General features: G+C 37.2%; 1 protein-coding gene across 1 annotated transcript in view; it reads left to right on the top strand.

Moving 5' to 3' along the window:
- The window catches only part of FCHO2 (FCH domain only 2), a 119,381-nt gene extending 92,495 nt beyond the window's left edge, over positions 1 to 26,886 (top strand). Inside the window, exons 19-26 of the mRNA XM_005694563.2 lie at positions 219 to 348; positions 4,624 to 4,735; positions 8,087 to 8,242; positions 8,604 to 8,736; positions 20,133 to 20,332; positions 21,071 to 21,135; positions 24,037 to 24,201; positions 24,523 to 26,886. Coding sequence (XP_005694620.1) covers positions 219 to 348; positions 4,624 to 4,735; positions 8,087 to 8,242; positions 8,604 to 8,736; positions 20,133 to 20,332; positions 21,071 to 21,135; positions 24,037 to 24,201; positions 24,523 to 24,545 — 984 coding nt within the window. The 3' untranslated portion in view covers positions 24,546 to 26,886. The remainder of the gene's footprint in view (positions 1 to 218; positions 349 to 4,623; positions 4,736 to 8,086; positions 8,243 to 8,603; positions 8,737 to 20,132; positions 20,333 to 21,070; positions 21,136 to 24,036; positions 24,202 to 24,522) is intronic.

Genomic DNA, 27,828 nt, shown 5'->3' with positions numbered 1-27,828 from the left:
ACATTACAGAAAAAGTTTTATATACAAAGATTCTCTTTACAGGATTATTTTAAAATAGTCTTTTCAGCTCTATGGTATCTAATTGTGAGTTTTAAGAGAGACAATAAATTTGGTTTATTAATAGTATGTTAAAACTAATCTTACTTGATACCTAAAAATATTTTCTGATAACTGGGGGATTGTTTGAGCATTTTGGTAAATGACATTTTGTTTTTAAGCCCAGGCCATTCAGCCCACCTGTAACTTCTAATACCAGCCTACCTCCTGCTGCTCCATTAGCGCGGGCAGAAAGTTCTTCCTCTATCTCATCTTCTGCTTCCCTAAGTGCTGCCAATACTCCAACTGTAGGTAAGTAAGTATCACAGATTGCATGTAAGAGTTAACGTCCAAAATATGATCAGGTTGACTGATGGTAGTAAAGTTTTAACATTTGACATTTTGGTTTTTGGGAAACACACCTGGCATTATCAAACTAATAATGATAGTTCCTTTTTCACATTTTATATTATCTGAATAGAGAATTTTAATCATGATTAGCACTGTTAAGAATGCATCAACCTTATAAATTTTTGACCAATATAAATATAATTGAAGGCAGAATATGATGCAGTACTTTCTACTTGCATTCCTAAAAAAATTTGTTTTAAAAAGCAGTTGACTCTGAAAGAAAGAGGGCTTTGTGCTTGCAGTGTGATCCTTGGACCTACAGCATCTGTCTGTATCACCTGGAAACTTAATAGAAATGCAGTCCTTTTAAGTTAGAAACTGTGGAGTGGGGCTAGCAGTCCTTGAATAGGCCTTCCAGGCAACTCTGATGCATGTTAAGCTTCAGAATCCCAACTCTAATTAAGCTGATTTAATTATACCCAATTTGATTTGTCAAAACTCAGGAGAAATGCAGCTTCTGTGTATTTCCAGTATAAAAATTGCATGAGTGGTACAGGCTGAGAGAAATGATTTGATTTCTGAATTTCTGAACATGGTGCTACTATTTTTATTTTATATACCTTTGTGAGCATACTGTTCTTCCTATGTTCTAACTTTATGTAAATAATATATTCAATAAGTATTTCTGTTTGCTATAACGGGCACTTTCTTTTTATATTTTGTTTGCATATGTGGTTTTCTTACTTTTTATTTCCATAGAATCTGTGTTTTAGTCATAAAGAACATAGATGGGTCCTGTTAGAAATCAAGCAGGTCTGAATTACCAAAATTGCTTTAGTCGTTTCCCATTACCTAGATAATTCATAAGGTTTTCTGTTTGTAAAGGAAACTTTAATTTTGATTAAGTTGGAAAATATTTGTTTATAGTTTTAGCCAGTGCTGGCAATAGGAGAATCAAAGTAGGTGGCATAGATGGTACAGGCATGCAGGATGTAATGTGGACTTTGTCAAAGAGTTTCTTTAAATCTGTCTAAATTGTTCTCTCTCTTTATTATGATATTTATTCAACTCTCTGTTCAGATTTAAGTTTTTGATTCTTCTTGTTCTTGAAAGTATTTTCTTTTCCTGCAATATTTTGTTTTATTTAAATATGATAGAAGATGATAATTTGATTGGGACACTCTGTGAAATTGAAAAGCACTGTGAAACTTCACAAGGTATCGTATCGAAAGCAGATGTATGTGTTAACTAATGATCCTAAAGTATATCTAAAATACTGTTACCCAGTTTTTCCTTTTCCAGCAATGTACTGTGTTTAAGAAGTCAAGAATAACTCTAAGGTTTAAGTGTCTCAACTTTGTACTAATTATGTCCAGTTTCTATACAGGATCTATTGATACTGGATAAATTATAGAAATATACAGTATTTTTGCATTATCTTCCGTCCCCCCACTCTTCTTTCCTCTCTATTAAGATATAACAATAAACATTACTCTGGGGCTATCAGAAGCAGAGAAAAACTGATTAGGAAAGAACCAGAAAGATTATATCAGTATAAAGAAAACTATAATATAAAGACATCCAAAGCAAACGCTAACATACAAAAACCACTCATACAGTGAGCTGAAGTCAGCGGCACAGAGGCAGGAAGTAGTTGGGATTAAGCACCTGTTTTTCACTTCTGAGCTGAAAGGAATTCCACAAAAATCGATTCATTGAATGTTACAAAGGTAGATACTCTTTATTTCAGCTTTCTCTGTCTGCACTTTCAAAACACATACAGTGTTTAAGTATGCAACAGTTAAGTCAGAATTAGAATGCATATTATCCTTAAAAAGAATATCCAAGGAATTACTTCTGTACAGGGAGTTATTCTAAATAATACAGTACACATTTAGACTTTTTAGGGACTTAAGTACATATTTCCTATGTCAAACATTTTAAGTATACAATATGGTCTTGGGAACAAAAATGGAAAATACAAAGGAGGATATGCAAAAATGTTAAGTAGATTTTGAGTTTTTCTCCTAACTCTCCAATACTTTTTCCTTCTCACCAGTATTTCAATAACAGGCTTTACAATTTATGGGGAAACTATTTCAAGAACTCTCATTTTATATGCCCAGATTGGGTAATTGAAAAGAATAACTTTGTAGGTTCTTTTGATTTTTAGTGTCAGACCAGTAGCAGACATTAATGTTACCCCTGACTGTGTGTAAATACTCACTTGTGTAGATTATTTAAGGGAAAAGATTAATTTCATATTTAGGAAAATATAACTTTCTCCAATAAAAGATTACTATAGCCTTCCTCTTTCTCTGAAAATATGCTTTCCTGAATTTCTAGTGACTCTCTAGTTTAGAACAATATATTTATTTAAAAATTGAACTAATTTAAATTTACAGTGTAATTTTCCCACTGCATGAACATGTGTTTGCATAGTTGTAATCACATATCCTAGAACCTACTGCCTCTTGATCAAGCCCTTTATTTAATTATCTCTTGCCTCATCTTGAATTCCTGTCAAGTCATTTGTATCTTCAATCCAGGATTCACTGTGATCAGTGATCTTGCAGAATGAAAAACATAATCATGTTTCTTTAAAACATTTTCAGTGGCTTTTAGTGCCAGAAGAATAAAATTAAAGGTCCTCCATGTCCTGTCTGGGTCATAAACACTTCTTCAGACACATTTTCGTGTCCTTTCATCACTCAGCCTATCACCCACAAAGTATGTTTCTGATTTGCTAAAAAACCTACTTGTGGTTCAAAAAGGCACCATTTCTTCCATGCCTCTTGGGCAAAGTGTCTGGCATATATTAGTGCTTAGTAAATAGTAGCTGTTGTGATTTCGTGAATACATTTTAATACTGTGTTTATTTTCGTATGAAATTTTAAGTTGTCTTGTTAGGGAGGATTTACTTTCCCAGTGACCTAGAAATAGCAGTTCATGTTTCTGTGTATTTTTAATCACTGAGCCCTTTTTTTAAATTATGAAGAACCTTCTAAATCAGAATTCATCAAAATCTTTAACATTACAAAATCTTCCTGTCCTCTAAAGGTAACAAAAGCTCTTTCTCATTGTTTGTAGCATACTAAGTTTAGTTGCAAGGCAAAGAAAACTGATTTTTTGTCAGAATTAATATTCTAGGTATCATGAAGTAACTCACATTGAAATAAAGCTATCTGGTGGCTGTGAACATTGTATAATGTTTACATAACAAAAACATACATTCAAATTTCAGAGATATGTATTGATCTAGGTTTTTTCTTTAAGAATGAATAATTACTCTATTGACTTATTTTTACAAAATTGCATCATAAATCATATGTTAAAAGAAATGTTCCACTTTGCAATCAGTAACAATAATGGTAAGGCATAAATGAGAAGAGTACATTTGTAAAGGAAAAAAAAAAAAAGGCAGTGCACTATCTGAAGGGATTTTTCAGTCATGAAGTAAACCAGATATGTTGTTTAGGTTTTTAAAATACACATGCATTGAATTTTTTTACATTTTGTTATGCTTTTAAAACATGTATGATCTGTCTCTAAAGGTATCTTACTAAGTGAACTCTATGTCAGGAATGTTACACCCAAATGACGTTATTAGTCATATTTCAAGGAAAGATAATATGGGAATATATACAAGCATTAGACAAAGAAGAGGTAAAAGAGAATTACAGCAACCCACTCCAATGTTCCTGCCTGGAGAATCCCACGGACAGAGGACCCTGGTGGGCTATAATCCGTAGGCTCACAAAGAATCAGACGTGACTGACCATCTGTGCGTGTGCACACGCACATACACACACATACATACACAGTGGTAAGGAGTACATGATCACATTACATTGCTCATTTAGAAGTACCCAATGGATAGAGATACCTTAAGTAGAAAAATCTCAGGGTAGAACCTGAGAGAATTTAATATCTGAATGGTTTTGAAGCCATATTTTAGTAACTTCAGCTCTTCATGTGAAGAGCTTTCTCCCCCCTGACATTCCTTAACCCAACCCTTCTGTGTCATTCCATTAAAAGTCAGTGTGACATGTTTTCCTGACTTTTTATTTGTCCAATTTGTTTTATGCTCTGTCTTTTAACCAGATTTATACTTGGGCCATCTTTGAAACCAGTAATAGAGTTAATTGTGACAAGCTAACATTTTGACTCTACTCTGTCTTGGTATTCAATAAATACCTTTCTATAGGATTAACAAAAGACTTGTGTTTATTCTAGGTGTGTCACGAGGTCCCAGTCCTGTCAGCCTTGGAAATCAAGACACCATGCCTGTGGCAATCGCCCTCACAGAATCTGTTAATGCCTACTTCAAAGGGGCAGATCCCACCAAGTTAGTTTTTCAAAGATGTGTGTACATGTGTGTGTGTTGCAGGGAACAGGGGACGTGGTGGTAAATTTAGAGAGTTATCTTTTGATTCTCTATAGGCTAGGGTTTTCTATTACTTGTTTACTTGCTTTTGCTACCAAATATAGTCATTTAGAGATTGTCCTTCAGATGTAAGAAACCATTATAATCAGTAGTGTTGGCTGTTTTCTAGTTTATGTACCTTTTTGGCCAGGTTTTATGACGAGTGTGATACATCTGTTGTTTAACGCATCTGTAGAACAGGATTATGGCGGCTGACCTAGATGGGGATAGAACTCTGAATCTTTGCCTGATGTACATCTTTGGTGAAAGTGTGATTTTTGCAAGAACAACCTACAGTGTATATCTGTTTACAGCAGACTCTTGAAGGATTAGTTTAACCTCTTACTTTTAAGAAAATAATCTTTGGGTAAATGATCACTCATTTATTTTTCATGTATAACATTCATTCATTAAATATTTTAGTGCATAATATGTCTAAGACTATTATAAGTTTGCATTGTTGTGAAAGAAAGTTTATTAGTTTTCTCTTGAGATAATGTAAGCTCTGTAGAGAAGAATTTTTGTTTAGTAAAGTATCCTTAGCACTTAGAATCTTACATATGGTAAGCGTGCAAATATTTTATGAATTAATGTGTGTTGAATGAATAATGTTACTTATGAAAAGTAGAGGTATTGATAATATGCTATGAAGAAAAATAAACCAGGTTAAGGGGATAAACAGTTAACAACAGTCCGCTACTATTTTAGATAAAATGATCAGAGAAAACTTTTTTTTGGCTGATTTAAGTAGATGTGTGAGAGACATTGAGGGAAGAGCAAGCCATGCACATAACTTGAGTGAAGAGCATTCCAGGAGATAGAAGGGACTGAGGTAGAAGCACACTTGAGATATTCAGGAAACAGCGGAAAGAACCATGTCACTGAGTAGAAGTAAACAAGGAGGAAGGTAGTCATGCTAAGTCCACAGACGGAACAGATCGAGTTGGGTATTGTAGACCATGGTAACGAGGTTGGAATTCATTCTCCGTGAGGTGGGAGGCAAGTCGAGACTTTTGAGCAGAGAAGTGATGAGGCTACTAACCTATGTTTTTGAAGTAGCACTCTGCCTGCTATATGGAGAATAAACTAGAAGGAGCCAGAGTAGATGCAGTGAGAAAGGGTTAACCACTGAAGTCCAGGTGGGAAATGATGGTTATTTGTATAAGGGTATTAGCAGAGGAGATGGTGAGTGGTAATGGGAGTTTTGAATATATTTTGAAAAGAGAGCTGTCAAGTTTGTTGAGGGTGTAGATTGCTAAATTTGAAGTACTTATTAAGACAGCTTAGTGGAGATGTTGATGATAGTTGAATACGTGATTCTGGAGTTAGGGAGATAGGTTCAGATTAGAGAGAAAATATTTGGAAGTTATTAGTTTGTACATGACACTTTAAACTGAGGGCGTTAGAGTGTAAAGAAGAGATCTGATGAGAACTAAGTCCTGGCCCCCTCCAGTGTTTAAAAACAGGAAGCTGAGAATGATCAGCAGTGGAGTTTGGGACAGCAAGCAATAAGAGAGGCGAGGAGAGAACCAATAGAGCAGTGTCCCAGAAACTGTGAATGAACTCTCTCATGAAAGCAGGCGTCAGGCCAAGAAAAATCGATCATTGACATTATAGAGGTCATTAATGACTTTCACAAGAGCAGCTGTAGTAGACTGGTGGAGATGAAAGCCTGCTTCAGGGGAGCTCAGGAGCAGGAGATGATGCAGATACAGACAGCTGTATTCAGAGAGCGAATGTTAGGCAGTTCTTTTAGGATAGTTTGCTCTAAGTAGGAGAGAAAGTGGGCGGTACCAGGAGAAGAATCAGAGGAGGCTTTTATTAACTTTAGTTTTTGTGTTTTTTAAAGATAATAGGCATTTCAGTATGCATGTGGGAAAAATCTAATATTTATTGAAAAAACTGAACCTGCAGGAAAGGGGACAATTGCATGAGTGAAATTCTTCAGTATGAGATGTGCTTCAGGACAGAAGTGACAGGATTAACCTTAGGTGCATAGACTTATTATCTGTTGAAATTGGAGGGAAGGCAGAAGGTATAGATGCCTTCAGCCTAAGGGACATTTAGGATTTTAGCAGTGAGACTGTGAGGAAGTTCTTTTCTCATTTTATTTCCTTCATAAAATTTAAAGGAAAGTCATTGACTGCAGGTGGAGGGGGTGATATTTTACAGGTTAAAGAAGAAAGAAAGGATGAAAAGAGCTAGGGAATGTAGTCGAATATCCTATACCAATACTAAGGAGGTCCAATTGAGAGTTCTGGCTGTATAGCTATATGATTTTTCTAGTCACATTCAGCCATATAGAAGGGGGTGAGGAGCTGGATTTGGTTAAGACTTTTGCCAAGCAAGCATAGTCAAGTGAGAGAGAACCAAGGGGTGGGTTATGCAAAGGAGTGTGCATAATGGTGGACCGTGACGTCTCAGGCTGGGGAACTGAGGACGTGAAGGGAAGGAAGAGTGAAGATTAGTGGAAAAGCTGGAGGAACATGGACCATGGAGGGTTTTGATGAAGCTGGGGATGCAGTACTAGATGGAATGATTTAGAAACGTAGGAAGTGACAGTCTGATCGGTGGGGAGTCAGACTGAGATGATAGAGGGTCTGAAGTGTGGCTGAGGTAGGCTGGAAGGCAGGATCTAGAAGGTAAGGGACTGAAGAACTAGGTGACCAAAGTATTGAGAGGATTTATCTGTGTGGATATTGAAATCACTAAAAATTTATGATAGGAGTAGTGGTACAGAAATCGATTGACAATGAGTCAGGAGCTGAAATTTTCAGGAAATGAAATGTGGAAAGTGATTTGAAGGGTTGTGATAGAGAATAGAATAATGTTTTTTCAAAAGAAGGTGGTTCTTCTTTCAAAAGAATGTTTTTCAGAAGGAAGAAAGAATATATAGTTGGTAAGAAGCAGTGAGAAGGCACCTACCACTGCCACCATCAGGCCCAGCACTTTGTAGGGTTTGGAGGGGAAAATAGCTACAGCTGGAGATAGTGTTACAGGGAAGCAGTGGCCTTATGAGACCGCCAGGGGATGGTTTGAGCAAACATTATCCATGTGCTTCCATTTGTGTTTGGCATTTAATTCTAGGAAAGACTGGTGTTAGATGAATAAGTCATTTCACAATTAATCATTTTTTATTAAGAAATAATTCATCCATACTTAAAAAATGCTGTATATATAAATAAAGCCCTTTTTAAACTAAATATGCTTCAAATGGAGATTTAAATGCCTTATTTACAAACTGTTTAAATTTTTCACAATCTCCACTTTCAGGTGTATTGTGAAGATCACTGGTGACATGACAATATCATTTCCAAGTGGAGTTATTAAAGTCTTCACCAGTAATCCATCTCCACCTGTGCTCTGCTTCAGGGTGAAAAATACCAGCAGACTAGAACAAATTCTTCCAAATGCACAACTTGTGTTCAGGTTTGTGTACTTTTGTTCTGAAGGTGACATTCCTCTTTAAGAAATTTTTTATTTCTTCTTTGAAGCAATAATAGTTCAATTTGAAGACAGTACCAAAATTACTATGATTAATTAGGCTTCTGCTATCTTTGTTTTATGCATGCTGGTGGTGGTAATAGTTATTGTTAAATCCTTCTCTGCTGTACATCTTCTCATCTTTTAGGCAGCCTTCTGCTGTGTACCATTCTTTATCCCCTAACTTTAACTGTTTCTGTCCTGTCTTTTGGTTCATTTCTACTAGTCTTTCCCAAGTCACCAAGTTACTACAGAGAGGCAGATCATAAAGATAAATAAAATAATGAAAAATTTCTTATATGTACAGTGATCCATCACAGTGTGATTCTAACACAAAAGATTTCTGGATGAACATGCAAGCTGTTACTGTCTACCTCAAGAAGCTATCAGAGCAAAATCCAGCTGCTTCTTACTATAATGTAGATGTATTAAAGTATCAGGTAAGTATCATATCATTAATAAAATATTAAAATATTTTAATATTCAATTAAAATATTAGCAAATAGAATACTGCATATCATTAAATAACATGTCATGGCCAAAATGAAGTTCATTTGAGCAATGCAAGGCTATTTCAAAATTTAAAAATCTTTTAATAAGCTTACGGAGATTTTGACCAATTTGATCAAATTCACCACCTATTACCAATTAAAATACTGAGTAAATATAAATATATGAATTTGTCCTTCACCTAAAAAGACTAGCATATCAATCTTAATAATGAAATACCTAAAGCATTGAAAGAAGTGGCAAAGATACCTATTATTCCTATTAGTATGTAAGATTTTTCTGGATATGTTAGTATAGTTCAGTTCAGTTCAGTCACTCAGTCGTGTCCAACTCTTTGCGACCCCATGAATCACAGCACGCCAGGCCTCCCTGTCCATCACCATCTCCCGGAGTTCACCCAAACTCACGTCCATCGAGTCGGTGATGCCATCCAGCCATCTCATCCTCTGTCGTCCCCTTCTCTTTGTCCCCAATCCCTCCCAGCATCAGAGTCTTTTCCAATGAGTCACCTCTTCACATCAGGTGGCCAGAGTATTGGAGTTTCAACTTTAGTGTCAGTCCTTCCAAAGAACACCCAGGACTGATCTCCTTTAGAATGGACTGGTTGGATCTCCTTGCAGTCCAAGGGACTCTCAAGAGTCTTCTCCAACACCACAGTTCAAAAGCATCAATTCTTCGGTGCTCAACTTTCTTCACAGTCCAACTCTCACATCCATACATGACCACAGGAAAAACCATAGCCTTGACTAGACGGACCTTTGTTGGCAAAGTAATGTCTCTGCATTTGACTATACTATCAAGGTTGGTCATAACTTTCCTTTCAAGGAGTAAACATCTTTTAATTTCATGGCTGCAGTCACCATCTGCAGTGATTTTGGAGCCCCCAAAAATAAAGTCTGACACTGTTTCCACTGTTTCCCCATCTATTTCCCATGAAGTGATAGTTAAACTAGAGAATTAAGTAATTGGTGGGAAATTGGGAAAGAACCAAAGTTATTAGTGCAGGTGATATATTTCTGAATATATCAAGAGCTATATTGATATCAATATATCTCAAGAGAATCGACTTAAAAACTGATGTAGGAGAATTTAGCAAAGTGGTCATTTAAAAATTAATAGCTTTCAAAACAACCATTTAGAAAAACTAATGGAGAAAAACATTCACATCAAAAAAAAAACCTAATTAGAGCTGGAGACGTTGTCCAAGGTGGTAACACAGGAAGATCCTGAATTCGCTTTCTCCCAGGGACACACCACATCTGTAGCTGCATGTGGAATGTTCCCTCTTAAAGAGACTGAAAGATAGCTAAATAGCTCCTTCATATCAGCACATAAGAAAAGAACCATCTTGAGGCAAGTAGGAGAGGCTGAGATCCAGCTTCACCACAGGCCTCAACCCCAGCAAGGCAACCTGTTCCTGGAGCTTCTTTCTGAGGAAAAACAGTTGTAACCAGCACAGACACTCCACCTTCTGAGACCTGCACTTGATAGACAAATCCCTGAAACATCTGGCTTTGAAAACCAGTGGAGCTCACATCCACAGGAACCAAGGGCTGCAGGGATCTGAGAAACAGCTTTTAAAGGGCTTGCATGCAGACTCAAGAACTCTAGGCATACAAGTGGCCATGTGAAAGAAATTCATTTGCTGACCTTCACGTGTCAGCTTGAGGGCCAGGGTGTGAGGTGAACACTCTCCAGGGAGTGAGGTGCTGAAGGGTACCTCTCTTGCTCTCCCCCTCTACTTTGCTAAAGCAAACAGGTACCACTTTATGATTATTTTTACCATAGACTTTTTCTCTTGGTGGGTGCTGCTTTATCCTCCAACCAGTGGACTCTCTCTCTCATGCTAAGGCTGGCAGGTGCTATCTTTTTTATTTAAGACTTTCCCCCACTTTCCTTGGTGGGTGTCATTTTTGTGCTGTCTTCTGCAACACTGGTGTCTACTAGAGGAATTTTTATAGATGTCTAGTGCCCCAGGTTTTGCAGCTGTAGACCAGGGACACCACTTGTTCTCCTGCCTCTGGAGGCCAGGGTAGCTTATAATTCTGAGTCCCACAGGACTGTAACAGTTAGTGAGACAGTTCTTGGCAGGATACTGCCACCAGGGTAATGCACAGAAAGCAGACCGAAAAACTCCAGTAGTCTTTCTCTAAAAGACTTCGTTTGCTTGGCCTGGAACAGTAGCCCAAGGGATGGGCTTCAGATTTGGCACACATCTAGGAGTCTGCAGGTATGTTCTCAGAGAACATAGGCTTGAGGGTGCCGTCAGTTCATTCCCTCAGCCTCGCCCCAGCTCACCATTTCTCCCAGAAGGGAACTTATATACTCGTCAGAGCCCTGATTTTTATGACTGTCAACCCAGGGACATCTCCAGATCATCTGATCGGGTGGCCAGCAGGGCTTACATTTGTCTTCAGTCCCACAGGACTATATCTATTTGCCTGCTTTCAAAGCTGCTGCCTGGGGGTCTAGCTTCCTAATCAGTCTGAATCTACATGCTGGCAGATTTCCTGTTTTGGAACACTAACAGGTCTTGGCACATCCTTGATCACCAGGAGCTAGTTAATATAAAATATGCTGCTTGGACAATCACCAAGGTTTGAGAGGCAACCAAGAGCTAAGGCAGGGTTGAACAATAAGGTTCATCTCCTGCAAGAGATTAGTCATTCAAGACTGGAAAGGATGGCTATTTCACCTAATACGAAGCAGCACAGAAAATCAAGTAAAATGAGGAAACAGGAATATATTTGAAACAAAAGAATAAGATAAAACCTTAGTGAAAAAACCTTGATGAGACAGAGGTAAGTAATTTACCTGATAAAGAGTTCTAAGTAGTGGTAATAAAATGCTCACCTCACTTGGGAGAAGAATGGGTAAGCACAGTGAGAATTTCAACCAAAAAAAAAAAAGAAAACAAAAGAAAGTAACAAATAGAAGTCACTGAACTGAAGAATACAGTAACTGATTTGACATATGTGCTGGAGGGGTTCAGCCACACACTACATGAAGCAAAGAAAAGACAAGCGAATGCAAAGACAGGGCAGTGAAACTCACCTGAATCAGAACAGCAGAAACAAAAAAGAACTTTAAAAAGTGGACACAGCTTATTGGACAACATCAAGCAAACTAACATTCACATTTTGGGAATTCCAGAAGGAGAATAAAGGGGCTGAAAACTTACTGAAGAAATAATAGCTGAGACCTTCCCTAAGAGCCTGGGGAAGGAAATGGACAATAGATCCAGGAAGCCCAGAGAGACTCACTAAGACACATAATTAAAACGTTGAAAGTGAAAAAAAAAAGAATCTTAAAAGCAGCAATGGAAAAAAACAAGGGAACTCTTTTAAGACCATCAGCAGAAACTTTGCAGGCCAGAGGGATATATTCAAAGGAAGTTATTAACCAAGAATTCTCTACCTGGGAAAGATATTGCTCAGAATTGAAGGAAAGATAAAAGAGTTTCCTAGACAAGCAGAATTTAAAGGAGTTCATCACTAATCAGCCGGCCTTACAAGAAATGTTAAAGGGACTTCTTAAGCTGAAAAGGGTGCTAATTGGTAACAGAAGTATGAAAGTATAAACCTCACTGGTAAAGGTACATATAAAGCAGAGGTGGATTAATCCTATATAGGTAATATGAAGGATAGACAAAAATAGTAAAAATAACTACAATAATTAGTGAAGGGATACACAAGATAAAAAGATGTAAAATGTGATGTGAAAAACAAAATTTGGAAAAGTAAAAATGTAGAGCTTTGGAAAGTATTCAAACTTAAGTTGTTTGCAACTTAAAAACGGACTGTTAGGTAGGTTGTTCTATGTCAAGTGTTAATGTTGGTCACTTAGTCGTGTCTGACCCTGCAACCGCATGGCCTGTAACCTGGTAGGCCCCTCTGGCACATTAGACTAGATAAACTTAACAGATAATTAGAAAACATTCCATCCAAAAGCAGCAGAATACATATTCTCAACTACATATGGAACGTTCTCCAGGATCATCCATTAGGTTACAAAGTCATAATAAATTTAATATTGGAGTCATGTCAGGCATCTGTTTTTGGATCACAGCAGTATGAAACTAGAAGTTGGTTACAAGAAGACTGAAAAATTCACATATATGTATGGATTAAACAGTATGCTACTGAGTAACCAGTAGGTCAACAAAGAAATCATAGGAGAAGTAAAAAAATACCTTGAAACAAATGAACATACAGTATACCAAAATTAATGGGATGCAGCAGAAGCATTTCTTAGAGTGAAGTTCAAAGTGATACAGGCCTACCTTAAGAAGAAAGAATAATCTCAGACAGCTTAACTTTACACCTGAAGCAAATAGAAAAAGAAAAGCAAACAGAGCCCAAAGTTGGTAGAAGGAAGGTAATAACAAAGTTCAGAGCAGAAATAGATACTAAGAAAAACGATCAGTGAAACTGAGTTGGTTCTTTGAAAAGATAGACAAAATTGACAAACTTTTATCTAAACTCACCAAGAAAAAAGGAGGGCTCAAATAAAATCAGAAACAAAGGAGGAGTTGTTACCACCAATACCACTAAAATACAGAGAATCACAAGAGACTACTATGAACAATTATATGCACAAATTGGACAACCTAAAAGACAAAGATAAATTGATAGGAACATCCAACCAGCTTTCCAATACTGAATCATAAAGTGGGAATATGAATAGATCGGTTCCTAGTAAGGAGATATGAATCCATAATTGGAACCCTCCCAACAAACAAAAGTCCAGGACCATATAGTTCACTGCCAGATTCTGCCAAGCATTAAGAGAATTAATACCAATTCTTCTCAACCTGATTCTGAATAGATGCCAGGGATCAGATCTGATAGGAGTGCCTGAAGAACTATAGACGCAGGCATGACATTGTACAGGAGGCATGATCAAGACCATCCCCAAGAAAAAGAAATACAAAATGGCAAAATGGTTGTCTGAGGAGACAGCTGAGAAAAGAGAAGCTGAAGACAAAGGAGAAAAGGAAAGATATACCCATCTGAATGCAGAGTTCCAAAGAATAGCAAGGAGAGATAAGAAAGCCGCCTTCAGTGATCAATGCAAAGAACAATAGAATGGGAAAGACTAGAGGTCTTTTCAAGAAAATTAGAGATACCAAGGGAACATTTCATGCAAAGATGGGCACCATAAAGGACAGAAATGGTATGGACCTAACAGAAGCAGAAGATGTTAAGAGGTGGCAAGAATACACAGAAGAACTATACAAAAAATATCTTCATGACCCAGATAATCACGATGGTGTGATCACCAACCTAGAGCCAGACATCCTGGAGTGCAAAGTCAGGTGGGCCTTAGGAAGCATCACTATAAAGGTAGTGGAGATGATAGAATTCCAAATGAGTTATTTCAAATCCTGAAAGATGATGCTGTGAAAATGCTGCACTCAGTGTGCCAGCAAATTTGGAAAACTCAGCAGTGGCCACAGGACTGGAAAAGGTCAGTTTTCATTCCAATCCCAAAGAAAGGCAATGCCAAAGAATGCTCAAACTAGCACACAATTGCACTCATCTCACATGCTAGTAAAGTAATGCTCAAAATTCTCCAAGCCAGGCTTCAAAGTTCATAAACCGTGAACTTTCAGATGTTCAAGCTGGATTTAGAAAAAGCAGAGGAACCAGGTCAAATTGCCAGCATCCATTGGATCATCAAAAAAGCAAGAGAGTTCCAAAAAAAACATGTACTTCTGCTTTATTGACAACACCAAAGCTTTGTGTGGATCACAATAAACTGTGGAAAATTCTTCAAGAGATGGGAATATCAGGTCACCTGCCCTGCCTCCTGAGAAATCTGTATGCGGGTCAAGAAGCAATAATTAGAACTGGACATGGAACAACAGACTGGTTCCAAATAGGAAAAGGAGTACGTCAAGGCTGTATATTGTCACCCTGCTTATTTATATGCAGAGCACATCATGCAAAATGCTGGGCTGGATGAAGCACAAGCTGGAATCAAGATTGCCAGGAGAAATATCAATAACCTCAGATACGCAGATGGCACCACCGTTATGACAGAAAGTGAAGAAGAACTAAAGAGCTTCTTGATGAAAGTGAAAGGAGAGTGAAAAAGTTCGCTTAAAACTCAACATTCAGAAAACTAAGATCATGGCATCCGGTCGCATCACTTCCTGGCAAATAGGTGGGAAACAATGGAAACAGTGAGACTATTTTGGGGGGCTCCAAAACCACTGCAGATGGTGACTGCAGCCATGAAATTAAAAGACACTTGCTCCTTGGAAGAAAAGTTATGACCAACCTAGACAGCATATTAAAAAGCAGAGCTATTACTTTGCCAACAAAGGTTCATCTGGTCAAAGCTGTGGTTTTTCCAGTAGTCATACGTGGATGTGAGAGTTGGACCATAAAGAAAGCTGAGTGCCGAAGAATTGATGCTTTTGAACTGTGGTGCTGAAGAAGACTCTTGAGAGTTCCTTGGACTGCAAGGAGATCAAACCAATCAATCCTAAAGGAGATCAGTCCTGAATATTCATTGGAAGGACTGATGCTGAAGCTCCAGTACTTTGGCCACCTGATACGAAGAACTGACTCATTGGAAAAGAAACCTGATGCTGGAAAAGATTGAAGGCAGGAGGAGAAGGGGACAACAGGTTATGAGATGGTTGGATGGCATCACTGACTTGATGGACATGAGTTTGAGCAAGCTCCAGGAGTTGGTGATAGACAGGGAGGCCTGGTGTCCTGCAGTCCATGGACACGACTGAGTGATGAAGTGAACTTCTCAAACTCTTCAAAAAAAAAAAAAAAAAAAACAGAAAAAGAGGAAAGACTTCCAAACTCATTTTATGAGACCAGCATTACCCTGATACCAAAACGAGATAAGGACAGAACAAGAAAAAAATTACAGGCTGATATCCCTGATGAATATAGATGCAGAAATCCTCAACAAAAGAATAGCGTACCAACTCAGTAATACATCAAAAAGGTCATACACCATGATCAAGTGGGATATATTCTAGGGATGCGAGGATGGTTTCACATGCAGAAATCCAACATAATATACAACATTAAGAAAAGGAAGATGAAAATCATATGATCATCTCAGTGGATTACAGAAAAAGAATTTGACAAGATTTAACATCTATTTATGATTAAAAACTCCCAGTGCAGTGGGTATAGAGGCAGCATGCCTCAACGTAATAAATGCTATATATGACAAGCCTACAGCTAGCATCAGGCTCAGTGGTGGAAATCTGAAAGCTTTTCCCCTAAGAGCGGGTATAAGACAAGGAGGCCCACTCTTAACTCTTTTATTCAGTAATAAAAGTTCCAGCCACATCAATTAGGGAAGAAAAGAAAAGGCATCCAGTTTTATCACTCTTCGCTAATCACATAGTATATGTAGAAAGCCTTTAGACTCCTTCAAAACAAAACTTAGAACAAGTACTGAATAATAAATGGATTCAGTGATGTTGCAGAATCCAAAATATATCTGTTGTGTTTCTGTACACTAATAATAAACTAGAAGAGGAAATTAAGAAAATAATCAAAAGAATAAAATACTTAGAGATAAATTTAACCAAGGAGATGAAATGCCTGTACATTGAGAACTGGAAGACAGTGATAAAAGACAAAATGAAAAGCTAATCCATGCTCATTGATGGAAGAATTAAAATTGTTAAAAATACCCATACTACCCAAACAGATGTAATGTAATACCTATTAAAATTTCAATGGCATTTTTTCACAGAAATAGAATGTGCTTAGTCGCTCAGTCATGTCCTACTCTTTGCGACCCCATGGACTGTAGCCCACCTGTCCTTGGGGGTTCTTCAGGCAAGAATACTAGAGTGGGTTTCCATCCCCTCCTCCAGGGGATCTTCCCAACCCAGGTCTCCCGCATCGCAGGCAGATTCTTTACCTACTGAGCCACCAGGAAAGCCCCACAAATAGAATAAACTATCCTGAAATTTGCATGGATTCCCAAAATTTTTGTGGGTTTAGCCAAGTAGCCAAAGCAGTCTTGAGAAAGGACAAAATGCTACAGGCATTACACTCCATGATTTCAGTCATATGGTGTAGGTATAGTAATCGAAACGGTATTGGCAAAAAATAGTGAACCAAGCAAAGGAAGACAGAAGTCGCAGGATCTGTTCTTATATGTGGACTCTGTCAAGCCAAACAAATCAGACCAAGCTCATAGGCACAGGGAACAGATTGGTGACTGCTGGGGCACAGGGGGCTGGGCATGGGTGAAATGCATGAAGTGGGGGGGAGTCAAAAGTTACAGACGTATAAATAAGTCATGAGGATGTAATGCACAGCATGGTGACCAAAGTTAATTCTGGGTTACATGTTTCCAAGTTGCTCAGAGTATATTTTAAAAGTTCTCAGGACAGGAGAAAAAATTGTAGTATGTATGGTGACACCCAGTAACTAGACTTACTGTGATGATCATTGTGGTCACTGCACAATGTATATAAATATCAAATCACCACATTGTACACCTGAAGCTAATAAATCAGTTATACTTAAAAATTGTTTTTAAAAAGATTATAGCATCCCTTTCCTGTGGCTACAGTGAACACAAAATTTTTTTTCAAACTAATTAAGAAGAAACATAATATCATCTCTTCTGCCTTGAATATTGTTAGAAAGGTATATTTTAAAAAGGAAGACTTATGTTGTAAAAAGCTGTTTCTAAATTAGCTTATAAATTTAATGTGATCCTGATCAGAAACTTAGTGAATTCTGGAGACCTGACAATCATTTTTAAGTTCTCAGAAACACAAAGCTTGGAAAATTAAGAAATGTTTTAAAAAGTAACCTAAAGTACTGTTTGGTTTTAATGGGAAAACATTATAAGCCAACAGTATTTAAAATAGTTTGGAACTGGCAGAACAATAGATGGCCAGATGAATGGAACAGATATCCAGAAATAGATCTAAGAATAGACGGAAAACTGCTTATATGACATAGTAGCATTTCAAGACAATGTGGAAATGATGAATTTTCAATAAGTGAAATTGGGGCAACAGACTAGAGATTTGAGGGGGAAATTTGGCTAAATCCCCAGCTCATACCTTAAACCAAAATAAAATCTGCATGTATCAAATGTTTAATAATAAATCAAGCCATGAAGTGAAGTAAAGTGAAAGTTGCTCAGTTATGCCTGACTCTTTGTGACCCCATGGATTATACAGTCCATGGGGTTCTCCAGGCCAGAATACTGGAGTGGTTAGCCGTTCCCTTCTCCAGGGGATCGTCCCAACCCAGGGATCAAACCCAGGTCTCCACGTTGCAGGCGGATTCTTTACCAGCTGGGCTACCAGGGAAGCCCAAATAAAGACATAAAAAATACCAAAATAAAGCATGGGTGAATCTATGTGTATCCATGGGTATATATGCATGTGTGCTGTGCGTTTGTTACATATTTTAATCTTAAAGTGTGGAAGACCTAAGTATACTACAAGCCCAGAAGACGTGCAGTAAGCAAATAAGATACTTGAGACAGAAAGAAGTGAATCTGTGTTTTTATATTTGTTTAAACAGAATCAGTATTTAATGAGGAAAGTATTACGTAAAATATATCAAAAGGTTTACTTCAAAGAATCCTTATAAATTAGAAGTAAAAGATGAATAACTCAATAGATAACTTTTAGAAACATGCTTCATGTCAGTAGTAATCAATCAGAGCAATTACTGTAAGACAACAGTGAGATACTAGGTTTAGTTCTCATTAGATTGACCAAAATGAAAAAGATTGCTCTGTTAGGAAAGGTGTGTGTGTGCGTGCATGCTTATTCAGGTCTGACTCTGCGACCCTATGAAGTATAGCCCGCCAGGCTCCTCTGTCCATGAAATTACCACTTGTTAATAGAAGTACAAATTAAGAAAACCTTTTAGAAGGTAACTCTGTTAGATTGTTGAATAGGTGTAACCTTTAATTCAGCAGTTCCAGAAATCAGTTCTTTGGAAATCACACAGATGGGGTTGGAAGGTACAAACGATATTCATTTCAGCATTGTTTGGAACCCACTCGAGTATATGTCCACAGAGGAAGAGATTGATTTAATTATTATGGCCATTTCAAAGAATAAGACAGATCTTGTTTGCATCCCTAGAAAGTCTGGAAGTGTATGTACCATGAGGTTAACAGTGGGGAGTAAGTGCCAAGGGATAAGTTTCCTATTTTCATATTCTTATGTCTTGTTTGATTTTTTAATAGGGTAACTGTATTAAAAATGACTTACGTTTCTAGGAAATAAAAGAATAAAAAAGTACTGCCACTTAAGTTGGCTTAAAGTTTATTCCAAGTATTCATTTTATCATTCATTCAGCAAGTATGTATTATTCAGTGCTTGGTAATTGCTGTGACTAGCATAGGGATATAGTAAACATAATAAGTAAATAATGTATATTGTGCTATGGAGAAAGAAAAGTCTATAGAATAAGATATGGAAGAGTGAAGATGGAGTTTTCATTGTAAATTTAAACAGGGTGATCAGAGTAGGTCTCATTGAAAAGGAGTAAGTCATTGTGATTAAAATTTCATTTGTAGTTTAGAGTATTCTAACTCCAGGCTTGCAGAACTGCATGGTGACCCAGTTTTTCTGTTTTAAATCTAAATTCTTATGAAGAATCTTAGAATTTTCTGTTGAATGTTGACATTCTCAAATGTTAACCTGCATAAATAAGAATCACATGGTAACACCCTGATTTCTGTACTCTGTACCTGTTGAATCAGATTTTCTGCATTTGGAAGGCAGCAATGGTTGGAGAAGGAAATGGCAGCCCACTCCAGTACTCTTGCCTGGAAACTCCCATGGACAGAGGAGCCTGGTCAGCTGCAGTCCATGGGGGTCACTAAGGGTCAGACACGACTGAGCGACTTCACTTTCGCTTTTCACTTTCATGCATTGGAGAAGGAAATGGCAACCCACTCCAGTGTTCTTGTCTGGAGAATCCCAGGGACGGGGAGCCTGGTGGGCTGCCGTCTGTGGGGTCGCCCAAAGTCGAACATGACTGAAGCGACGCAGCAGCAGCAGTGGTAACCACTAATATCACCCACTGGTGCCTCCAGATTTTCTGCATTTGGAGCCAGTGGACTATGCATTGTCCACAAGCACCACAGAAATTTTGATGTAAACAGTCCCAGGTCTACACTTTGAGAGTCATGCTTGTACCTTTGAGATGAGCCTGCTTCACTGTACCTAGCAACAGACAACTCCCTCATTATTGTTTTTGAATGTGTAATCTCTTGTGTTCATGTCTATGTCAGTATGACTTGTTTACTTTGTAGGTCAAAGGCAGTTGTTTGTTTTTTTCTCTCTTTAAAGGTATCATCAAATGGTATTCAGTCCACTCCTCTGAATCTTGCAACATATTGGAAATGTAGTGCTGGCACCACAGATCTTAGAGTGGATTATAAGTACAACCCGGAAGCTATGGTGGCACCCAGTGTGCTTTCCAACATACAGGTGGTGGTACCAGTGGACGGAGGAGTCACAAACATGCAGTCCCTTCCCCCTGCAATATGGTAAAGAAGTAGATTTCTGAATTCCTGCTAAATTTCTGTCTGCAGTCCTCCAGTATAGGACCTCATTTCTGAAAGTTGTCTTACAAGTTTGAAAATTTTTAGTGTATTTTCACATGGAAATCATGTTATAAAATGTACATTTTACTAGTCAAGCTACAGTAGCTTCAACCCAGAATAAACAAACTAGTTTGCTGTTCCCACCCAGACTTGAATGATTCAGTACAACGTTACCCTCAAAGTACGTTACTTCTCTAAACTATTTTTTTCATTTAAAAATAAAGATAATTATTTTACAGAGTTAAATATAGCATCTAGCATATCTATAGGAAAACCTACCTGGTTAGTGTTTAGTATTTAGTCCCATCTCCTAACCGCCTCTCTTGCTTCCTCCATTAATGTTAGTATATACTCTAACTACTGTTTGTTTATATCTGCTTCACCACTTAATAATAAAACTATTTTCCTTGAGTAATGAAGGTACTCGATCACCTAGACATTGTTTTCCTTTCTCTTGTCAACAGAAATAGAATTATATAATTTGGTAGATATCTGCTTATTAAGAAAAATAATAGTACTTAGTTTATATTATTCATAAACACATTTTCACCAGTGATACTATTCTAAAGAAAATTTAGCACTAGTTCTCGTGAAATATTTAAAATGTATTTACTGGAGTGCTCATCCATGTACAAGGCATTACGCTAGACACATTAGCTGTGAAGATATTTGTTCTTACAGGAATGCAGAACAGATGAAAGCCTTTTGGAAACTGTCTGGTATTTCAGAAAAATCAGACAATGGAGGTAAGTGTGTGCGTGTTTTTTTGTTTATAATGTGATGGCACTGAAAATGGATCTTTTAGGCATGTTTATGGAAAATCTTCTCCTGGAATTTCATGCCTTCAGTTCTAGAACTGACCACTAGGTGGAAGCTAATACAAAGAAGAGGGGACCAGTTGAGATTCAGAACACATTTTTTTCTTCTAGATTGAATGTGCTTTCTCTGTAAGAAAATGTTTTGCTATAACTTTATAAATATTATGTAAATGTTCCTTATGTTCGAAGTCGCTCAGCCGTGTCCGACTCTTTGCGACCCGTGGACGGTAGCCCACCAAGCTCCTCCGTCCATGGGATTCTCCTGGCAAGAATACTGGAGTGGGTTGCCATTTCCTTCTCCAGGGAATCTTCCCGACCCAGGGATCGAACCCAGGTCTCCCACATTTCAGGCAGACGCTTTAACCTCTGCACTATAGACATCTGGGAAACTTGATAATTGAAACTGATAACTAATTAAAGTAATTAACATGCTGTTTAGTTCATTCTGTTAATGGGGTCTGCCTGGCCTCCCGGAAATAGTACAGAAGCTTTCAGGCTTTAAAAACTCACCTTGCCTATCTTGCCTACTCTTTCTCAAGAGAACCTTTCCTTGGTCATTTACCCTTATTAAAATTATTAACAGCCTTTAATTCTGTGATCATTATTTCAAGAAGCAAGTTAATTGCCTCCTCCCTCCATGTCTGCATTTGTTTGTGTTCACAGTGCAAAGAAGTCTCTACTAGTTAGTTGATCGCTCCTAGTATATCCTCTAACTCAGTTTAGAATATAATTCCCAGGACAGTCTTTAACATTTTAATGGCAGTTTCTCTTAATCAAAGGAGACTTCTCTTACCTCGTTTGAATACCTAATTAATCTCCAATAACTTTTCCTATTAAGTAGGTTTTTTGGCTTTTCAAGTTTTACTTTTTTCCTTTTGAATATTTTAAGCATCGTGATTAAAATGTAAAATATATCATCAGTTTTTCTTAAAGGTATTTTTGCATAAAAGACCAGGTACAGACTTGTACTGTATACCTCCTGTGCTGAACTAGGCTTTTACTACTAGAGAACCACACTCCTGACCCAGCTAATCTCTGGTTCCTTTGTTCGTATTTGGTACTTAAAGTTTGCCTATGTTCAAGTGGCAAGTGTACTGATTTTTACTCTAGCTGCATGACTAGGAGATAAACCTGAAATTCCTAGTTGAAACTGGAAGTACAGCCAGTTAGCAAGGAAGAAAGGGTATATTTTCCCCATATTTAATGAAACAATATTATTGTAGATATTTGCCAAGAACTGAATTTGTTCTCTGAAAAACAGGATACAAATTTTCTAACTGGGTATTGTAATTATAGTTTCCCTCTGCTGTTCAGGTATCAGAGTGACTGAGGAAATGGAAACATCTTACAAATGTGGTTCTGATTTGGTTAGTCAACTTTTAAAGAGATCTCCAAATTAGAATACAATAAAGTAGAAGTCTGTTTCTGTTTTGGCTTTATGCTTGGAGAGGAGCAGGAAATATTCTAAAGTTTTAGGGTTTCCCTGGTGACTGCTCTTGGCCTGTGGTCGCACTTTCACAGAATTGAGTTGCATATCACAAACTAAAAGTTTAAGGAGGACTTGGACATGGGCTAAGAGTTAGACAGCAGTTCATTTTCCCAACTGATCTGTGTGCCACCAGGTACAATAGTATAGGGTGGGTCTTTATGACATTTTCGTTCAGGTTTCTCTCTGTGGTGTTCAGTTTCTGTACAGGGAATCACAGAATGTCACTGTTTCTACCCAGCAATTCTGTCTACTTTCCTCAAACCAGAAACCTGGGAACCCTCCCTCCTAGGCCTCTCCTCCTATTTACCCTTTGATTTCAACTCCTGAATGTTTTCCAAATTCATTCTCCTCTCTGCTTTCCCTCAGTGCAGTTCAGATACACTTTTCCTGTCACCTAGAGTCCTAGACCATTTCACTGACTTTCAGGTGGTGTCCCTGCCTTGCATCTTGCACCTTGCTGCCCTTCTGAGATTCCTACCTGGAATGTTCTGTCTTCCTTGTCTTTGCTGGCTCCCTATGTTTATTTCTTATCATGGTCTGTAAAGATACTTAGAGCTTTTCTTAGCTACCAGTCTGTCATCTTCTGCCACTTTGCTCCACTTAGATCTATCCTCCAGATCTTCTGGTATAGATGTAGTTACCTTAAGTGCAACGTGCTGTCAGCTCTCCCATCTCTGCACCTGTAGTTACCTTTTCCTGAAATAGGCCCCATCATCCCCACAACATTTTATGTGCTTTGTGTCCATAGCTTTTGATAGTTTTTTTTGTATAATAAATTTATAATAGTCACAATTATATACTATTTCTGCCAGACTGTTAGACTAAGGAATGTGGAATAAATGGTTATATTGAAAAGAAAGCCCCTCAGACATATTTGGCATGATTTTAAAAAGAAAGATGAACACAGAGGTAATACTGATACAGCTCTTCCCAACCTTAGCTGTCTTAGCTTCTTTACCTCTCCTGCCCCATGGTACTCGGCAGTCATTTCCCTTTGGCTTTAATGCCCATTCATCGCTTCCAGGGCTTCCTTCCTTCCTTCCTGTCCTCAGCCTTACTTGTCTTTTAACTCACTTCAACGCAACACACAGTGTAGGAATATCAATAGTAAATCCCTCTAAAGACTGTTATTAAGTCAAAGAGAAGCATGGATTAAGATTACTTAATGAAAATCCGGATTCACTGACTAAAATCTGATTTGAAAACAGGACAATGATTCACTTACACATTTAAAGAGTTTGGGGTAGGATTGACTTTTTTTTTAGCTTTTACTTGCTCACTTGCCTTTTTTGGTGTGAAATATAGTATCCTGTGTAAGTTCTTTGTTCTTTTCCTTGTAGGTTCTGGGTCCCTCAGAGCAAAATTTGATCTTTCAGAAGGACCCAGTAAACCCACAACACTTGCAGTGCAATTCCTCAGCGAGGGAAGTACCCTCTCAGGAGTAGACACTGAACTTGTAGGCACTGGCTACAGGCTTTCCTTAGTAAAGAAGCGGTTTGCCACTGGTAAGTTGGGAGATTTCAAGCTTTTTCATGTACATGGGAAACATTTATATTCTAACAGTTACTAAATGACTCTCAAGTAGTTTATAGTCTGAAGGCATGGAAATGTTTCCTTTGACCTTTGGTACAAAGTGCCAGATAGAGACACACCTGGGAGAGAGAGTACTCATGTTCAGTCAGTATAGCTGAACACCTGTGATCTGATTCTAATGTACTGTAAACAGCAGATGGGAACTGGGGTTTGTATCTGTAACCACAGTGGAAATGTCTTCCTATGAGTTCATTTGAAATTATAATGGCAAAGGTCTCCTTGGTGTTTTCCAGGACGATACCTGGCGGATTGTTGATGGACCTGGGAAAGTGGTTGGCTCAAGGGAGTAGTACAGACCTGCCGTTCTGCATTATTTTTCTTTCCAAACACTATTCTGACTTGTATTATATCTTTAAGAGCTGACTACAAACATTAAATTGCACTTTTGAAGTGAGTCACCGAAGAAAATAGCACTGAAATGATTTTCAACGCTGTAAATGATCAACTGCAATATTCAGGAAGCACATGTATTCAGATTCTCAGTAAAATGAAGTTTTTATAGGCTGGAAATTTTATCTTCAGTGTCTATGTTGGAAAAGGGGCTTATAGTGTAATATGAGGCCTGAAATTTCAGGAGAGGAAGCACAAAATAATTTAGCTTTCTATAAGTTTTTAGAGTCAGAGATAGCTTTTAAAAACATTCAAGTTTGATATTGAATGGATACAAACAGAACGTGAATTCTAAGTTTGGGATAATGTTGATAACACTCAATCAAATTGAGTTATGTGCCATAAAGTAATTAGACCAGAGTCCAAGGTGTATGCAAAATCTATAATTTGATTCTCATATAAACATTAATAAAGTGTAAATGGTCTTTTATATGATTTTTTTTAGTCCTCAAGTGCAATGTGTTTTAAAATAAGCTTGCAAAAGACAGCAGAGAAATTTGCTTCTGCAGTTAACTTTATAGAAGTTGTGATTGTTTTGATGAATTAATGCTGTAGATTTAATTTATTTTTATACGGATTGCATAATGTGTGCCTTTAAAACAATAACAAAACCCAGAAATGTGCCTATCCAGTTTGTGTTCATTAATGTGCCTCACTTTTTTCCTCACAGTCCAGATTTTGTATTCAGAATCTTAGTCAAGAATTTTTATAAGATAATTGCGATTTTTTATAAAAATCTTTGGTTGCAATTGCAATGGGAATTCAGAATAACTAGAGGACAATTTATACTTAAGAACCCTGGCTCCCTTCTTTAGTGTTACACTGTAGCCACTAGGGAAATACAACTAACGGCATATGTTTACAGGGAAAAAGATTACCTTCAGATGTTCCATCTTAACCTTATCAAAAAATTCTGCAAAACCGTAATGGTAAATTGGTAACTGGCATTTTCACTCAAGTTAACATTTCCTCTCACTCTTATTATCGGAAATTTATATATTTATTTACTGAATGTGATGTGAGCATGAGTTTGTAGTAGTTTGTGAGGAACACACTTTAGAAAAGATCAGTTTGGGCATTTTCAACACTTGGAAAAATTGGCAGTTTTTATGTTCTTATCACCTCCTGCTAAAAATGAGGAAACTGAAATGATGGATTGGGTTAAGCGTTTCTTAAAATAAACTACTAATATTAAATAGTAAAAAACCTAACTTTATAACAAATCCTGATTAACTGAAGGAAGTAAATATTTTGGACACAGTTTCATAATTTACAGATGGGAATTTTATTTATAAGGATAAGTACCAGTGTCCTGCATTTTGCATAGAAGTAATAAATTGTGTTATATATAGTAAATTTATATAAAATCACTAATTGTTCTCCTAAGCTCTACAGAAAGTAAAATCCCTCCCTCTGTATATTTATGTAACATCTTGCTATATTAAATACAGCAGAAAATCTACTCATTAGCAATATATATATAATACAATATGTGCTTTTTTAATATATTCAGTGTTAGCCCCATTCTAAATTTAGATTTGACTAAAGCAATACATAAGACAATTTGCTAAAATTTTCGTTTTTACTAGATAGTGGACAGAATTAGAATTTCTAACATATTGTACCCTTTTAAATGCCAATTACAGTCCCTTACTGGAATCTTCACTGTAATTGCTTTGCAGTCAAACTGCTTTTATTGGGCAGTTAATATTTTATTATTGGATAGACACCATTATACTCACCATGTTTGTTTTTAATCAAGTATTACCTTAAAATATACAAACTAGTGAAATGGTTATACTTCTGCACTTTCTTAATTACCAGTCTTCATACCAAGTGTTGGTACATAAATTTGTATCGGGTGCAGGTTACAATTTTGAAGCCATATGAGTTTATATTGATTTTTTCATTTAAAAATCCACTAATGGTGTAAAAAAGACCAATAGATTTTCAATGGGAAATGTATTTTAGCAAGCTGGTTCTTGCTTATGTATAGTGATAAACTTTGTAGCTGCCTCTTTAACCAAGAATTTATAAACACAGAACTCTTAACAAATGTGAGTTTTTAAGATTTGTTATTTACTACTCTGAGTTGTAATTAGAACAATGCAAATCTTACAATATTTTGTAAATATTTTTGATTTTTCATAAAAATGTAAATTTTACATAAAAGTTGTACCCTTAATAAACATGTAATATATAATTTATCAGTTGGCTTGTGTGTTGTACTTTTGTTGATAGTAATAATAGCTATGTCATAGACATTATGACCAGGCAAGCTTGGTAAGTAATGAATAATTGGTTTTGAACTTTGTATCACCATTTAGACAGGCATATAGATTGGTCTGTTACTAAGTTTTAATTGGTTATATAGGAAAACTTCATTTAGCATATAACCCAAAAATGTAGAAATTGCTTAACAAGGGATTATTTTTGTTTCTAAATATACTTAAATTGATGTTAAGCTTTAGCAAATACTTTCCCCCTGACCAGTTTTTTAGGAACACAGTGTTACAGTTTCAAAATTATATTCTTCCAAGGAAAATCAAGGCTTTCAGAAACCAGTGGATTTAGAAAGGAGTTAAAAAAATAAAATTGAAAAAGATTTCCTCATAAATATTAACAATTTTGCTGACTCTATGTCATGAAAAGGACAGGTTGTGTTGGGTTGGGGAACCTGTGTAACAAACAGGTAGCAGTCTTACCATTCATGTCATACACTTCACTTATCTTATGTCTTCATTAGTCTCTTTTTTCCCCTTCCCCTGCTCCCACCTGTTATAGTGAATGATGCTAGCTGCTATAATAAGTAAGGTCTCAGGAACTTAACACTGTAAAACAGTATTGCTCACATCACAGTTCTAGGAGGTTGGAGGAAGAGCTCTGCTCCTCACGGTAATTCAGGGCAGGCTCCCTCTGTTTTTGTGACTCTGCTCAAAGTCTTCTCCATTTGGCCAGTGGATGGGGAAAGAGAGGAAATGGGCATTTATGGGCCAGGCCCAGAATTGGCATTATTTCCGTTCACATTCCTTTAGCAACAACTTGACCTGTGCTCCCAACTAACTACAAGGAAAGATGGGAAATATAGTGTGGCTGTGTGCCTAGGAGGAAAAGAAAACATGTTTTGATAACCCAGTAATCCTCTGGCA

The sequence above is a fragment of the Capra hircus genome, chromosome 20, assembly GCF_001704415.2.
Source record: "Capra hircus breed San Clemente chromosome 20, ASM170441v1, whole genome shotgun sequence".
Classification (NCBI taxonomy): domain Eukaryota; kingdom Metazoa; phylum Chordata; class Mammalia; order Artiodactyla; family Bovidae; genus Capra; species Capra hircus.
Note: the sequence above shows the minus strand (reverse complement) of the source record. Positions and strands in the feature narration are given on the sequence as shown.